The sequence below is a fragment of the Tachypleus tridentatus genome, chromosome 13 (genome assembly GCF_004210375.1).
Source record: "Tachypleus tridentatus isolate NWPU-2018 chromosome 13, ASM421037v1, whole genome shotgun sequence".
In the NCBI taxonomy this organism is placed as follows: Eukaryota; Metazoa; Arthropoda; class Merostomata; order Xiphosura; family Limulidae; genus Tachypleus; species Tachypleus tridentatus.
In genome coordinates this window covers 138,933,484-138,949,209 of record NC_134837.1, presented here as the reverse complement: position 1 = coordinate 138,949,209, position 15,726 = coordinate 138,933,484, and the positions used below count along the sequence as shown (strand labels likewise).

Genomic DNA, 15,726 nt, shown 5'->3' with positions numbered 1-15,726 from the left:
CTTTTAATGTGATTCCATTTAAATAATCACAGTCCATCTTGTTTGATTTGAAATTAGAAAATGGCCGTAACATGAAATAACTTGAAAGCAGGACTGGAAAGGCAAACTTCAGGTGACTAACACTGCCGTTTAAACTACCTGTTGGTCATCCTGATGAGTTATTATTAAAATTTTGCTACAAGTCTTTTAAAACTTTTATTACTTTTCGAAAATTGCCATAACTTCAAATAACTCGGAACCAGGACTGGAAAGGTCAACTTCAGATGACTGATGGTGTTTGTACTTACCTGTTAGTTTTCCTGGTGAGTTATGATAATTACAATTATGCTGCAGAAAGTCCTTTATGACTTGTATTACTGTAGTTTTCTCTTACTGCTGTATATTAGATGTAAACATTGGTTTTATACTATTTGTTTGTTTTTAAATTCTGTTTTGTTTTACTTTAATCTCCTCTTTACAAAATTAACTTTTTACTGGATGTTTGGCACAGATAGCCTAGCTTCTTTGTGCCATAAAACATCAAATTAACCAACCTTTATGTGACCTGTTTACTGTTTGGATGCTAGAGCTGTGTGTTTTGTGGGGTCTAGAACAATCAACAAGACTTACACTGTGATTGGTCTAGAGGAGTCTATTGTCAGCATTTTAAGCATAACAAAATGAGACCCAATTTCAATGAAAATGATTCACTTAAGTAAAAGTGCATATGATATTTTGTGAAAAGTCTGTATGTGATGGAGAAAACTTAATATTTTTGGAATCAGCACACAATAATTACTGTAGAATGTGTAAAACTTTCAAGACAATAAAATCATTGCTGGCCTGTATATTTGGTTGGCATGGGAGTGTGGTTAAATGGTTTTAACCACTTTTCCCACCTTCCTTTCTTCTTTTTATTGTCTTGTTATATTGCTTGCACATCTCTCTGGTTTTAGAGCATTTGTTATTGTCTGTTCTTACTGTAGAATTTCTCTTTTTCTAGACACTCAAGTCTTTTTGCTTAGCTTGGTTGGTTATATATCCTGTGGGGTAGTTTCTTCCTTTGTGGATGAGGTGATGACTTTTTTTTTTTTTACATTCTTTATGTCTCCATTTCTTCTATTTATTATTTCACAGGTCTTCTTGCCTCTAGCCATTTGTATTCCCTATGATTACATGCTGTGATGTTGACAACCTTAACACATTAGTGTTACATTACTCACAGTGTGGGAAGATTTTATTACCCTGGCCTTTTCACCATTTTCCATGTTTCACAGTGGCTTTGATACCAGTTGTTTATTTTTCTCCTTTTTCAGATTTGACAGCCACCTGCTGAGTGCCCAGTATTGATATGGATTTTCCACAAGACTGCTTTGGCAGTGTCTGTATATTTTATCTTTAGACTATTTTGTAGTTATGTAAAAAAAGAAAATAAAAGATGGCACTTAAGTAATATGTAATTACTCTCACAACTACTTCATATCTGTTTTCTTTATTTGTGTATTATCTTTCAGTGTGAGTTGTAATTCGAGATGATTGTGCTTGATGACACAGTTTGGACATTTCGTAAGTGTTCTCCATCATGTAGATTATTTTGTTTTTTTATTCTAGTGGACTAAGGGAGAACCCTTACTTCTCCTGTCTCAAGCCACTGGAGATGTCAGCATGGAGAGTTCCTCATTGAGTGGTGCAGTCCTACCATTACAAGAATTAGTAGATGAATCCCTTGTTTGGGAAGTAGGGCTGAGATATCACTTGGCAGTGTAGCACAAAACTTCCCATTATATTATGAGCTAAGCCATTCTCAATGATTCTTTATGCACCTAATTGTTATAATAAGTGTTGCAAGTAAGTGCTTCTGCTGTATTGAATGGTGTAACATATAGCCTTAATCACACTATACACTTATGTTCAGCTATTAATTATGAAATAATGGCCATTTGAACAATCTTGCCTTTTCACACACCTTAGTGACATTATACCACCGTAAAAAAGAATCTTGTGATATTTTCTTTTGTTGTCCTTCCTTTCTTGTTAATGGATATCTCAATGACATTGGGTATTTCTATTTTCAGTTTCTATAGCAGTTTTATATTCAGTATTTAATTTTTTGCACTAACCTTTCCACCATCTTCATTGTGGGAGTTTAGCTGAAGTTAACATTTTTTTTTACCTAAAAATGTATTTAAGGTAGATACTGTTCTTCATCACTTACCCTCTCTTCTTCGCTTTCAGTTCATTTAGTTTCCTTTATTAAGAATGAGCCTATGTTCAAATGCTAATGGTCAAGGGGATCATTGCATGTGAAAAATATAGGGCTCTTCTAATGGTGGAGGGATACAGTTTAATAATAATTGTTATAAGTTGGTGCAGTATAAGTTGGCATGTACTTTGTGGTGAAGATAGATGTTTCTGTCTGAAATGCATTCCAGGTAAAGAAAATGTGTTCTAAAGACAGCTTATATGGGTATTAAAACTTTAATTAAAATAAGGTACAGAACAACGTAAGGTAAGGAAAATGTTAACTTTTGTTCCATTCCTTTTAAATGTATTCTTTGTATTATTGAAAATTTGGTTCCAGTCTCCCTGGTAATAATAATATCCAATTTAATTAGTATGAAGCAAATTTAGCTTCTTTTAATTATTAGTTTATTTTTAATGAAATTTAATAGTTTTTAGAAAACTAGCAGTATCTTACAGAGTATTTTATTTTTAATAATAAAATTTCATTTTCAAAAGTAATTTTGTGTTTTAATAATTTGCAGGTTTATTGTTACTGTTACCATCATTGGCAATTTGAAAACACTAATACCATGAAAGTAACGAACAGATTCCTTGAATCTACAGTAACTTTCTATTTATTGCTGGCCTTTTTCCTAATTTTTAAAGTCCCTACTGTAGCAATGATTTTAGAAGGCAATGGCAACACACTTCCAGTAGAGGCTGATTCAGAATCCATATCAGAACAAAAGGATTCAAATAGAAATAGTATTTCTGCACCTGAAAAACAAGAAAGTGAACAAACTGTTCCAACAGATTCTAGGGAATTGCACAAGAAGGTAGAGAAAGTTCAGAGTTATGAAAATTCACACATTAATAATAAGGAAAGCGTTGATGCTCAATCTAGTCCAATCACACCACAGTATGTATCTAGTCATGAATACCATCAGTTAGTTAACTTCAAGACTGAGAAAGGTGAAACTGCATCATTATCAGAAGAATATGAAAAATATAGTTCACATAATGATAAACAAAAGCTTACATCTGCAGAAGATAATGCTCCTTTAAGGAAGACATCTGTGTTACTTGAAACTGCTGATAATATAGAAAAGTCAAATAGAGCAGTGGAAAAAGAATCTATTGATGATAAAGGAGATACTGAAAAGGATGAGAAAAATACTATACTGCAAAATTCTATGCCAAGTGATAGAGATAGTGAGAACTTGGAAGAAACAAACACCAATCATGAAACACCATTGTCAGAAGAAGAGAAACAAGGTACTGTAACATGTTAGCAAACATTTTTGAGACATGTATGGTAGAAGTTTATATGTGAAAACTAGTTTTCATGGATTTTACCAAGTGAATTTTAAAGCCTTTCCAGGTGTATGCTGTACTGTTGGTAAGCAGTGATTTTAATCTGTTTTAAGTTGCAATGTAGTTTTAAATAGAGACAGGAACTAATCAGTTTGGACATTAAATTAAATGGAAATATTTTTCAGATCTATGAGGATTTTAAAAATAAGTGCTCAGTGTAAATATGTTCTGAGGTGAGCAAGGGAACTCTTTAATAGTGTTAGGAAGTAAATTAAAAATTTAAAAAGTGTTTAAGTACTGAGTATAGCTGGGTGATTATTGGTAATTACTAATTAATTAATTGACAGCTCTGTTTATTGATGAGGCAGTCTCTCAAACAAAGATATGTAGAATAATATTAAAAATTGCCAAGAGGTAATGTCATCCCATTTCCTTCCCTCTAGTTAGCAGTTTAACCCTACACCAACCACTAACATTTTTAAATTTTTAAATTCTTTCTGAACATGATACTGCACATTATGTTCAAAATTTAATTTAATCACTCCACTATCCCTGTATTTTAATGAAATAATAATTATGAAGTACATTTTACTTTAACTTATTATTTATTATTCCTTTAATTCAAAAAACCTCTAAACAATAATTTAAAACCAGTTTTCTTGTCACATAAAGTACTCACAGTTACAAGTATCAACTTTAAGAGCTAGTATAGAAGAAATTTGGATGTAATGTAGATGTTTTCATTAAGATGTTCAAAGTACAGCATATATAGGTTGAATACAAGTGATTTAAGAATATTTCAAGAACTTGCCCATGAGGAAACCATTGTAAAAATTTATTTTGAGGTAGGTAATGGCCACTTGCAAAGTAGAATATGTATTGACAAGAAACAGTTTTAACTTGATTATGATGCTTATAGACAATTAAATTGCATTTAGGATTTACTTCTTTAGTTAATCAGGTATTGTTTGTGTTTTAATATTCATGTTTGAAAGATATGATTGTCTATAAGAATTATAATAAATTAAATTGCATTTAGGATTTACTTTTTTAGTTAATCAGGTTTTGTTTGTGTTTTAATATTCATGTTTGAAAGATATAATTGTCTATAAGCATTATAATAAATTAAATTGCATTTAGGTTTTACTTTTTTAGTTAGTCAGGTATTGTTTGTGTTTTAAATTTCATGTTTGAAAGATTTAATGATTAAGTTTTTATAGTCATTGCTTTGCTGGCCATGGTTTGTAAAAAAAAAAGTGAGGGCAAACATTTTGCCTAAGGTCAAAGCAGATTCTGTGATCTAAACATTATATCACTCTCTGGAACTCATTGAGGTTGATATAAATAATAAAATATGAAAAAGTGAAAAGGAAAATATAACACTAAAATAAAAAAAAATGTGAAGAAGGTGAAGAATAGAAATTATGCATATGGCCCTAAGAATATATTTTAAAATTATTCAATGAAGAGGTAAAAGTGCACATTTCCATTTTTTAATTTTGGACATTTGAAATATAAACATTTACACTAAAAATAAAAATTAAATGTGCAAACTATAAGACAATAAGTAATATTTTTATACTTAAAAGAAGAGTTATTACATTTGATTATGGGATGGTATACATGCTGAATTTTTCATAATTATTCATTCTAGCAGATGGAACAATGTTCCAAATTTTGAGATATTACTTGTAGGAAATATGATAATGTATATAAATTTAATGTTAGCCATGAAACTATTAGAGAAAAATTGAGAAGTTCAAAAATGTTAAGGCTCTTGAGCAAGCTAATAATTTTCCAAGTGTATTAAAAATATTAAGAATTGGAAAAATATGCCCCTCACTAAACATTTTTTTGTGTGTGTGTGAATTTGGGTAGTAGACAGGTACCAGAAGACTGGCTGATGTTATATCTGCTTTTAAAAGACGTGACAAGCATTGTCCAGGTATTAAGCCATTTACTCTTATTTCTATAGTGGTAAACAGTTTAGAAAGATTATTTAACCATTATTCTCTGGACAGGTCAAAGTGAGTATGTCACTACACTACCTATTAGAGTTACATTGAGCTTTAGATTAGAACATAGTTAATAATGAATTTTAATACAAGTTCTTAATCGTATAAAGAAATATTTTTTTTTAAATTCTCAATCTCACTTATTATGGAAATTGTGGTATTTCCTTTTTTTTGGTATTCCATATTTAATTTACTTACCACACCTAAATTTACCAAATTTAATCTGAATTACTTATTATAATATAGAATTACAAAAAGCAAAGTATAATTTTATAGCCTTGAACCATATTTCTTTAAACTAGAAAATCAAACTCACCTGCCATATATACCCATCACACCTATTTTATCACAAATTACCAATAGTTCTTCCTGATGTTTTATACTACATTATTTATGATCAATAGAAAGCTAGAGTTTTAATCTATTATGTTACACTTATTTCTGTACAGAGCATTGCCTATGAAAGTTTGAAACTTTTTCTCATGGTATTCACATTGACAAACTTAACTGAATTTTTAAAGGTTTTTATTTCAACATTAGAAAGGACAGATTAATAATAATAATTAAAGAACATTGTTTATTTTGTGCAGGTTATTGTTCTTTTTAGGTGTATTATTAAATAAATTTTAGTATAACAGTACTATTAGTATGAACAAGTAGGTTTAAGTTTTATCTGCAGCAACTTATTAGGTTACCTAAGGTAAATTAGGTAAGACAACAAAAATTAATAATTCTTCATAAGATATGATCACAAGCAACTCATGCATTACAAAATTCAATATGGTAACATGAGCTACTTGTTTACTGAGTGATTTAAAATGTTCATGGTGGGGATGTTTAGTTAGAATTGGTTCAAAAGATAAACAGTAAAGTTAATCATAGTTAGATGTATACTTTTATTAGCTTTAAGCTATTTAGGATAAATAATTATAGTTTTATGCTCCAAATTGTAGTCATTTTAGAAGGGAAAAAAAGAGTAGTTTAGATTTATTTTTTTCTGGTGATTATATGATTGGTCAAATTGACCAAATAGGTATAGAATTAAGGTAGAGAAAATAACAGATTGAATGTGAAGTTTTAGGTAAAAAAAAATTATATTTAGTTAGGAAATTTTTGGAGAGTATGCAAGTGAAATCTGAAAAATTCTAGATAAAAGAAATATTTTAAATTTTTACATGAAACCCACTTTGCACTCGAAGCAGTTAAAACTCTTGACTAAATACATTAATAAACAAATTTTTAGCAAGAATAAATAGTTTAAAAATCTTATTTTTGTTACAAATGACTTGTAATATTTACTGAAGGCCTATCAAATTTTATGAAGATACATAAAACATTAAAAGTCATAATATGATAACTCTGACAATCACTTTGGGATAACAAACTTTGTTGATTTAACAAACCCATAATGAGAGAGTTAAAGGTGCTTTTCAAAGCCACCTAATAATGTTTGCAATTTTGGTGAATAGTTAGCATATTTGACATTTTTCAAAAATATTACTGCTTATTTTGATCAGGTAATGATTATAAAAGAAAAGTTAGCTTAGTTGATTGAGGTTTAGAATATTAAAAAGCAAAGGATTGTAATAAATGATGTTTAAACAGAAAGTTGCAAGCAGGACACATAAGGGCTGTGTGCTGCCAAATAAGCTAAAACAGGTTTTATTCCAAGGAGAAATGAAGTTTAAGTTATTAATTTTTCTAAAAATATAATTTATGAAAAAACAATGAGGAATGCTTAAAAATGTAATGGTGAATATCTAATGCAAAATACCTTATGTTAATGTCATCTTTAACTGTTGGATGTAAGGAAATTGATTTTTAAGTTAAATTCTGTCACACCTGCATCTTCATAAATTTTATTACAAACATCATCTTCTCTCATAGTTCACATGGGTTCTTGAAATCCTGAAAAAATGGGTGTTTTTAAGTAGTAGTTTTGGAAAAACTATGAAATTACAGTTTCATAAAAATTTCCCCATGAAATAATTTACTCGAGTAAACAAAATTAAACAAATAAAAAATTTTGTTATGAGAATTAAGTTTCTTTATACTTCTTGTTAGCCATTGGGGAGCCTATGCCTTGTGACACTGAATACTATCATAGCTTTCAATGGTGACATATTTGATGTGATAAGAGGAAAATACAGGATCTGGGAGTCCAGGAAATATTAGTGTATATAATTTAAATAGCTTTGAAGTTTTCTTTTGTAATGTCCGTTTGAGCCTTTCTCTGTGTACAAAAACAACTTTGAATTCATTGTGTATATATTAAGATAGGCAGAATTCAATAACTGTGTAATGTGTGTGTAGTAAGTTAAATAAGTATTGTAGATATGAAAGTCTGGCTGTGGATTTTTCTCAGATGTTTAGGTTAAATATTGAATGATTTTAGATGTAAAATGAATGTACATTGTTTCTATTTTGTAGCGGAACTGCTTTTTAATACAGCTATGACCATTCTTAATACAACAAAACCTGATATGAAGAGGTATGTATTAAAATGTTTAACATTTTAGTGTTTCTTCAAGACTTTTGGATTATTTTTCAATGTTTCAATTGGATATAGTTATCTTTATGTATGCATATAAAATGCTTGTATGATGCTGACCTCAGCTTTTATCATAAGATAGTCATTCTTTTGAGAAAATAAAACTGTCGTAACTGAAGCATAGTCTCTCTTTTTCAAATGCTAAACTTCTTTTTATGTCAATCTCTTGATAATCTGGTGAGCTTAATTAAGATCACCTCTAATCCATCTTTCCTCAAGACAAGTTAAGAGGCCTTAATCTATCCTTATAAAATAATCCATCCAGTTCTGTAATCATTCTGATATCCTTCATTATGAACCATTTCTAACAAGTTAGTACCTTTCTTGAACAAGGAGTCATTGTGTTTGACTCAACACACATTACAAATGAATTTATTTAAATCCAGGTTATGCAGTCATGGGTTAAACACACAAACCACCAACTTGATACATTTATGTATGGAATCAAAACAGTTGTAATACAAACACAAAACAATTTTCATTACAAGTTATTGATAAATTTCTCTCCCATAAAATGTTCAAAGTTATCTTGAAATTATCTAGAATCAAAAGTGTCTTACTCTTCATTTTGGATACTGTTATGTTCATTAATCAAGCCTTCTACTATGTTTATCAACATAGTCATTACATTGAACAGGTTATCTATCAAAGTAGTATGAAAAATTCCTTCAATCTTATTTCATGTTATACAACTGCAATAGTAATTTCTCCAGTATATCTAGTAATTCATTTATACCTTTTATTAATTTTTCTAAATCTTAGAGACAGTTAATATTTAGTATTTTCCATTCTTTAAACATTATACATCAATACATAGGTATGCTGTCAGGCCAGACAGGAGACAGTATTATTATACTTACAAAGAGTTTGCCTAATGAGTCTCCTCATTGGTTTATAAAATAGCCATGCTGACTGCTGGTAAAAATTGTCTCCAGGTTTGAAAACACAATGTTTTATACACATTTTCCCATATCATTACAATTTCTCAGTAAGTGCAGTGGATCTACTTTTGCAAGTAGTTCCTTCAACTTAATCAGTACAGGTGACATTTTCTACCAAGTTACAGCCATAAAAACGTGTTAATTGTTCTGCAGCTAGAAGATCTGTTTTATGAAACTGATTATAAACTGTAAAACTACAATAATGTTTTTACTTCATAAAATGCAGGTTGTTTTTATTTAATAATATGCAAATCCATTTTAGATTCTGTTAAAATAAATTAATTGAACTCATTTTGAGTGAATTACATAGTTAGATTCAGAAACATTTCGTATTAGCCAACAAAAAATAGCATGTGTATTTGTAAGTTCAAAAGCACTGTTTAGTTATCCCATTTTACCAGACTCTAAGAATGAAATTGTATTTAATACAATGTATTTGTGATTAAACATTTAAAGTTGTATATAAAATAAATGTTGGTTTTGTTTTCACTATACATTCAGTGTTAATATTAGATTATTTTGTTAAAACCCTTGTATGTAGTAGAGGAACTTTACAAAGCAACAGTATAATACATTTTTTCAGAGCCTATGACATATTTGTGCAAGCAGCAGAACTTGGCCACTCTGTGTCACAGGAGATGATGGCAAAAGCACATCTCTTTGGTGATGTTGTTTCGCAGAACATTGAATTATCAGTGAAAGCCTTTGATTCACTCGCTAGGAAAGGTGTTCCTGCAGGACAATTGGTAAGCTAAATTGTGTTAAATTGTCTTTTCAGTATAGAAAGCGTCAGTTGAGACTGCATATGTCATGTTTGAAAATTTTCTCTTTGCTTATACATTTTAAAAGAATGATTATTTAATGATAGTATTCTAAGTGATAATTATGTTGTCTTGCATATAATAAGAAATGTATTATACATCATTAGCTTTTACTTTGCACAAATATTACTTCTGCTTGGTTTGTTTTGAAATTTATTTACACCTCATACAAAATAAAATTGATTACAAGAAGAAATCTCTGAAGCTAACATTTTAATGATTATTCTTTAGTGATCTTTAATGTGTTAAGATATTGATCTGGAGTATCTATTCTATTGTATTTACCTTGCAGTTTTTCAACTTGTGAGAAGGAAATTTTTTATATGATTCATTATTTGAAATATTTGTTATTAAAACCAGAGTAGCTAGATAGGGTCTAATCACATCAACAGTGGAATGAATATTTGCAGCAAAGACTTGAGAAGTTAAAAGTATTCTACTGCTTCAGAGCAGTCTAGTCTAACACTGAATGCCAAACAGCAGGATTATAATACTTTGTTGTATAATGAATGCAGAATGTTTGAATTCTAAAAGGAAAAATAAAATGTTAATTGGCATTTCCTAAAGACTTCCGTGTTGACAAAGAATGGAGAGGGCGCAAGCAAATGCTTTACCAGTAGAGACAGGCTTATCATTATGGTGTATTACATTTAGTAGAAAATGAATTCATCTATGTTCTTCACATGGATTTGAATAATTTCTTGAAGTTATGGAAAATGATTCCTCTTATATTCAATTTGTGAATTATCCTAATAAAGAACATACTATTTTAGAATTTCTTTGTGGTATGTATGAAATTGTTGATCTAAAAGAGAACTTGTGAATATTGGTGACCACAACTTTTATTATATTTGTTGCTTCTGCTGAAACTGGTGTAGAACTGAAGTTTAATCTCAAAAGGCATTTAGAACAAAAACATGAAAAGTTGACATTGAATAATGATTTTACATAGTTTAGCAAATGACTTCATTTCTTTACCAACTGATGAAGATGTTTTAATACAACTTTTTTTAAATAAGGGCATTTCTTTTGCTGTTGTGTATTTGGACTTCCAAAAACACCTTTGATAAGATTTGCAAAAGATGATTTAGTGTTTTGAATGTTTATAGGATAAATTGGTTGAAAAGTTTGAAAGTGGATACAAAATTTGCTTGATTGTGAAAATAAAAAATTCCAAGGTATCTAATGATACTAAGTTGCTTGTAAGAGTTGACTCTATTCTGAATGTTCTTGGTATTTATATGAACCTTGACAGTCTCAGTGCTTTGACCAAAATGTAGCAAATCAATTTCTGTATTGAGAAATATAAAATTATTTAGTTAGATTATAAACATTTGTAATAGGCGTTTTAATGGAGTGATTTAAAGACTGTTGAAGTGGAAAAAGAAGGATTTGCGAGTGATTGTTAATAAAACTAGGTCTTTCTGTTGGATATTTAGCTATGATGGAAAAGCTAAAATTATTATTATTTTTAAGAGCAAGAATGTTATTCTTATCCAATACAATATTGGTGATGCCTCAATTGAAGAGTATTTGCTATTTTGATTTCATTGCTACACAAAGGATATCAGCATGTTAAAGTCCAGAGTTAGAATGATAGTTGGTTTAATTTAAATCAACTGTCATTCTTGTAGTCTAACTGAGATGGAATGCATAAACTTTTGGATTTGTTAGTTTGAATTCTTTGAAAACCTTGTGTTGTATAGGTATATGGATGTAGATTATGTTTTGACCCTTGTTTCATGGTTGAGGAGAGATTTTAATAGAGAAACTGAGATTATAGGTCGGTAGATGAGTAGGAACAAGTTTGCTGTCATGATATTTTAAAAAAAATGTTTAGGTGTTGTATTATAAAGTAAAAAATATAAATCTTGTGAATGACGCATTGAGATTGGAACTACGTGTCTAAAAGACAACATCAATTTCATTTAAATACAGTTCAGCTAATATGTCCTGTTTCAGTCAGTCTTCAAGAATTTTCCTGTTTGTAAACACAAACCAAGTATGTTGAGCAATCACACCTACTTACTAGCAACCTATCAAATGTTTATTTTATTAGAAAAAAAATGTTTATTATCTATAGATAATGTCTTCTCACATACCTTGCTTTACTATATATTTATAGCTCTTGGTAGTTCCACAAGCAAAGAAATGGAAGTTTTTATTTTCACTATAATCTATAGAATTAGCTTTGATTTGTCACCTTTACTTTTTCTTAAATTCATATTGTTTTATGATCTTTATCTTCATTGTTACTTTATTTTCTAATAGATATTTTGCTACTTAATATTTATTTACCACATATCATTTATTGTATACCTTATATATTAAGTATTGTTTATCTTGTAGCATCTTGGTTTTCTATATGCCACTGGATTAGGAGTAGACTCAAGCCAAGCAAAGGTAAAAGCTTATTTCATAGAGTTGTCCATGATAGTTTTAGCTTGTCTGTTTTTAATTCTGGCAGGAGAGTTATTAGCTTCTGCTTTATTAATTTACTAGCTTTATGCAATTTATAAGAGTTGAAGTTTTGTCAAAACAAAACCGTGGCCCCTTGCCCTTCATTCAGAAAACTTTGTTCACAAGACTTCCTCCAATTTAGTTAAGATAGTTTTGCTAATGTTTAAATGTATTATTTTAATATCTATGTTTGTTTCAGTTTAATGTATATTTTTAAATGCATATAACTTATATTGTTTAATGTGTATTGTGAAAGTCCTGCCTGTTGTCTAAATTTGTAAAAGCTTCTCAAGAGTAAGAATCAACAATATGCATTTTACTAAAACACTAGTGTATCTTCGAATGTTGTTGCCATGTGAAATTTTGAGAATTTCACCCAAAGATTATAAATTGATGCACCAAGAGACCATTTATAAATGTTGTTGGTCTGCTACAGTTTGTAACCATGAACCTTGGAAGCTATAATTGTGATATGAATCTGAAAACAATGGATGTTTGACCAGGAATGTTTATAGATTTCAAGCATTACAAACTGTTTAACTTCAGAAATTAGTATGTCTATGAGGACATTAAACATCTTTGTCAGTAAAAAACAAGCTTGTAAGTGGTATTAGGCCAGCAAAAATAGACAGCTAGTTAGCTTAAGTGAAGTATAACAATATCAACTCAGAATTAATTTACTTGTCATGCACCTGGACCATCACTAAAATATTTAGTTCCAGACCAAATAGAAAACCAAACATTGTTTGTGAATATGTAACAGTTTTGTATACAAATCATTATTTGTAATAACGGTTATTATAAGTTGTATTGTTATTTATATATTAAAATATATTTGTGTTAAGAAAGAAAATTGTGTTTATGAATCTTGTTGGCAAATATAAATTTGAAATATACTGACATTCAGTTAACATATAAATTTAAATTTATAGCCACTTGAAATCGTAATACATAACTTATGTAACATAAATCAAAGATTCATCTGAGAGGGATAATAATACATAATATAACAAATTAGGGGCTTATGTCCAAGATCTCAATCAAAGACAAAATTCGTTTTAAACTCACATTCAAATCATAATTTAATTTATATTTATCAGTGGCAAGAAGATTTGATTGTATCTGATTATCAAGGTTTTCTTGAATCACCCTCCCTCGAGTTCATGTGACCAAGTATTAGGACATCAGAATGATGTGCACAGACAAAGCTTTACTGGCATCTGGATAGTAGAATGATATGTATGGGCCAAACTTTGCTATTTTTGGAACAGTAGCTTTGTCAGTATCTGGAATACGGAATGATGTGAATAAATGCTTTCCTAGTATCTGACCAATAGAATTATGTGTACAGATGTAGAGTTGTTAGCATCTTGGCTGTAGTATAACGTACCCATATTTACCATTGCTTATATATGATCTCAGTAACTGTAATTTCTTCTAACATAACATACACACTTAACATTGCTAATGTCTAATACTAATAGTCAAAATTTGAAGTAGAGGATATTTAGACCTAGCATTGGTACTGTATTACAATATAATTGGTAAAGATTCACTAATTTATCCAGTACAGTTCATGTCCTGTCTGATATTGCCACCTGAATATAGTCTTCTTGTTTTAAGAACTCCAAAGATAACTTTTTTGGATAACATTAAGTATTTTACCCTATTGAATTATATAATGCACAAGCTACTTGCAAACATACTTCATGAAGAAATCTTCTTATTTTTTTAAAATTTATTTTATGTTATTCAACTTCATCTTGGTTAATAGGTTTCTTATTTTTACATTTTAGTTACTTTTATAATAATAAAAAAGAATACAAATGAAAAGTAAGAAATATAGTACATAGTTGAGTTTCTTTTTTGATGCTGACTGTCCATGAAACTCGAGCCTGCTTTCTCATATTCATGGTTCTACCATACTAAATTATTATGAAAGAAATGATTTAATCAAATAATATCATGATTAAGATTGACAATTTTAAAATGTGTTAAAAGAAACTGAAATATGTCTAAAATCAAATCTAATTATTCATGAAATTTGTAGATAAAAAAATTATGAACCTCTAGTGTTCAGAGCTAGCGTGTGTGTGTGAAAATTGTTTTGATCTTTCATTACTCTTTTGCACCAGGCTTGGTATAAAATACACGAGTTTGTTTATGCATTTGACACATTAAGTATTTGCACTATAATTTTTGTTACAACACGCATATCTTCACAAAATTTGGCAGAATTTTGGTAAAAATTACAAGTATTTTAAATAAAAAAACATTTCTAATGAAATATTTTTACTAAGGATTTGTTTGTGAAAACATAGTTTGTTTCATTAGTAGTCTTGAGTGCAAAGTAATTTCATGTTATGATTAAAAAAACGTTCTTCATTCCAAAAATCTCAAATATTATTTGTGTAATATCTGAAACCTCCGAAATATGTTTCAAATATTTGTTTTGAATAAGATTTTATATTTTGTTTTTGTCTAACTCTAACTATGTGGATTCTGTTACTTAGCCAGCCTCATAATAATCACAAAAACATTAGGAAATAAATACAAATTATGTTTTTTTTCATACTGGAACGACTACAAATTATAGCATGAAAATAGAAACATAGCTACATAGCTTAATACTCATAACACTGTATATGAACACATATATATTTTTTTTTATTATATTGACCCTCTAGACATGTCTACCTAACATTACATGATTTGTATTGACTCAGTGTGCATGCACTCAGGTCACATATCCAGTAATATAAAACTGACCTTTAATCTTCCAGTGAACTAGTATTTTATAATATACAGGCACATTTCAATTATTATACATTATATATATATAGATAATTACTCTTAAGAAATAAATTATTAAACTTATTTTTCTTAAAATACAGAACAATAAATCAAGAATTTAGCAAACAATTATCTCTTCTCGCTACAACCTTTGTACTCAGTTGCTGCTGGACATAGGATACTAAGCCTTTAAAAATTTTGCACATGGAGGATATTGAATAATTTTTTTTTATTAGGGTTTATATATATACAGTTGAATAATCAAAAAATCATAAATAACTTCACTGGTACCATAGAATTCCACTATAATTTATTAAGCTAAGTAACTAAGAGTTATTTCAATTTAAAACAAACAAACTGAACTTCAAGCAGGCTAAAGACATAACCTACTTCTTTGAAAACTTGGATTGAAAGAATGCAATAGCTTTTAAAAAGATGAAAATGGCTGTGAAAACCACTCTGGGGACATTCTAAGCTGTTTGGTTATTCATGTGTAATATACTGTAGTAAGAGTATTAAGGGACTATTTCAAAAATAGGAGTTGGTTTGGTTTGTTTTGAATTTTGCACAAAGCTGGAAGGAGTTGAGTGGGGCCACTGTGTTTGATTTCATACATAACCCATATCTTA

At 29.3% G+C, this 15,726-nt stretch overlaps 1 protein-coding gene across 2 annotated transcripts in view; it reads left to right on the top strand.

Annotated features, from left to right (window-relative positions):
- Positions 1–15,726, top strand: part of LOC143236946 (protein sel-1 homolog 1-like) — an 88,665-nt gene that overhangs the window by 11,665 nt on the left and 61,274 nt on the right. The window contains exons 2-6 of one of the 2 annotated variants that reach the window (XM_076475661.1): positions 2,745–3,477; positions 5,398–5,461; positions 7,962–8,022; positions 9,607–9,769; positions 12,194–12,247. In XM_076475661.1, coding sequence (XP_076331776.1) covers positions 3,343–3,477; positions 5,398–5,461; positions 7,962–8,022; positions 9,607–9,769; positions 12,194–12,247 — 477 coding nt within the window. In that variant the 5' untranslated portion in view covers positions 2,745–3,342. The remainder of the gene's footprint in view (positions 1–2,744; positions 3,478–5,397; positions 5,462–7,961; positions 8,023–9,606; positions 9,770–12,193; positions 12,248–15,726) is intronic. The other variant, XM_076475660.1, reaches the window with a different exon arrangement.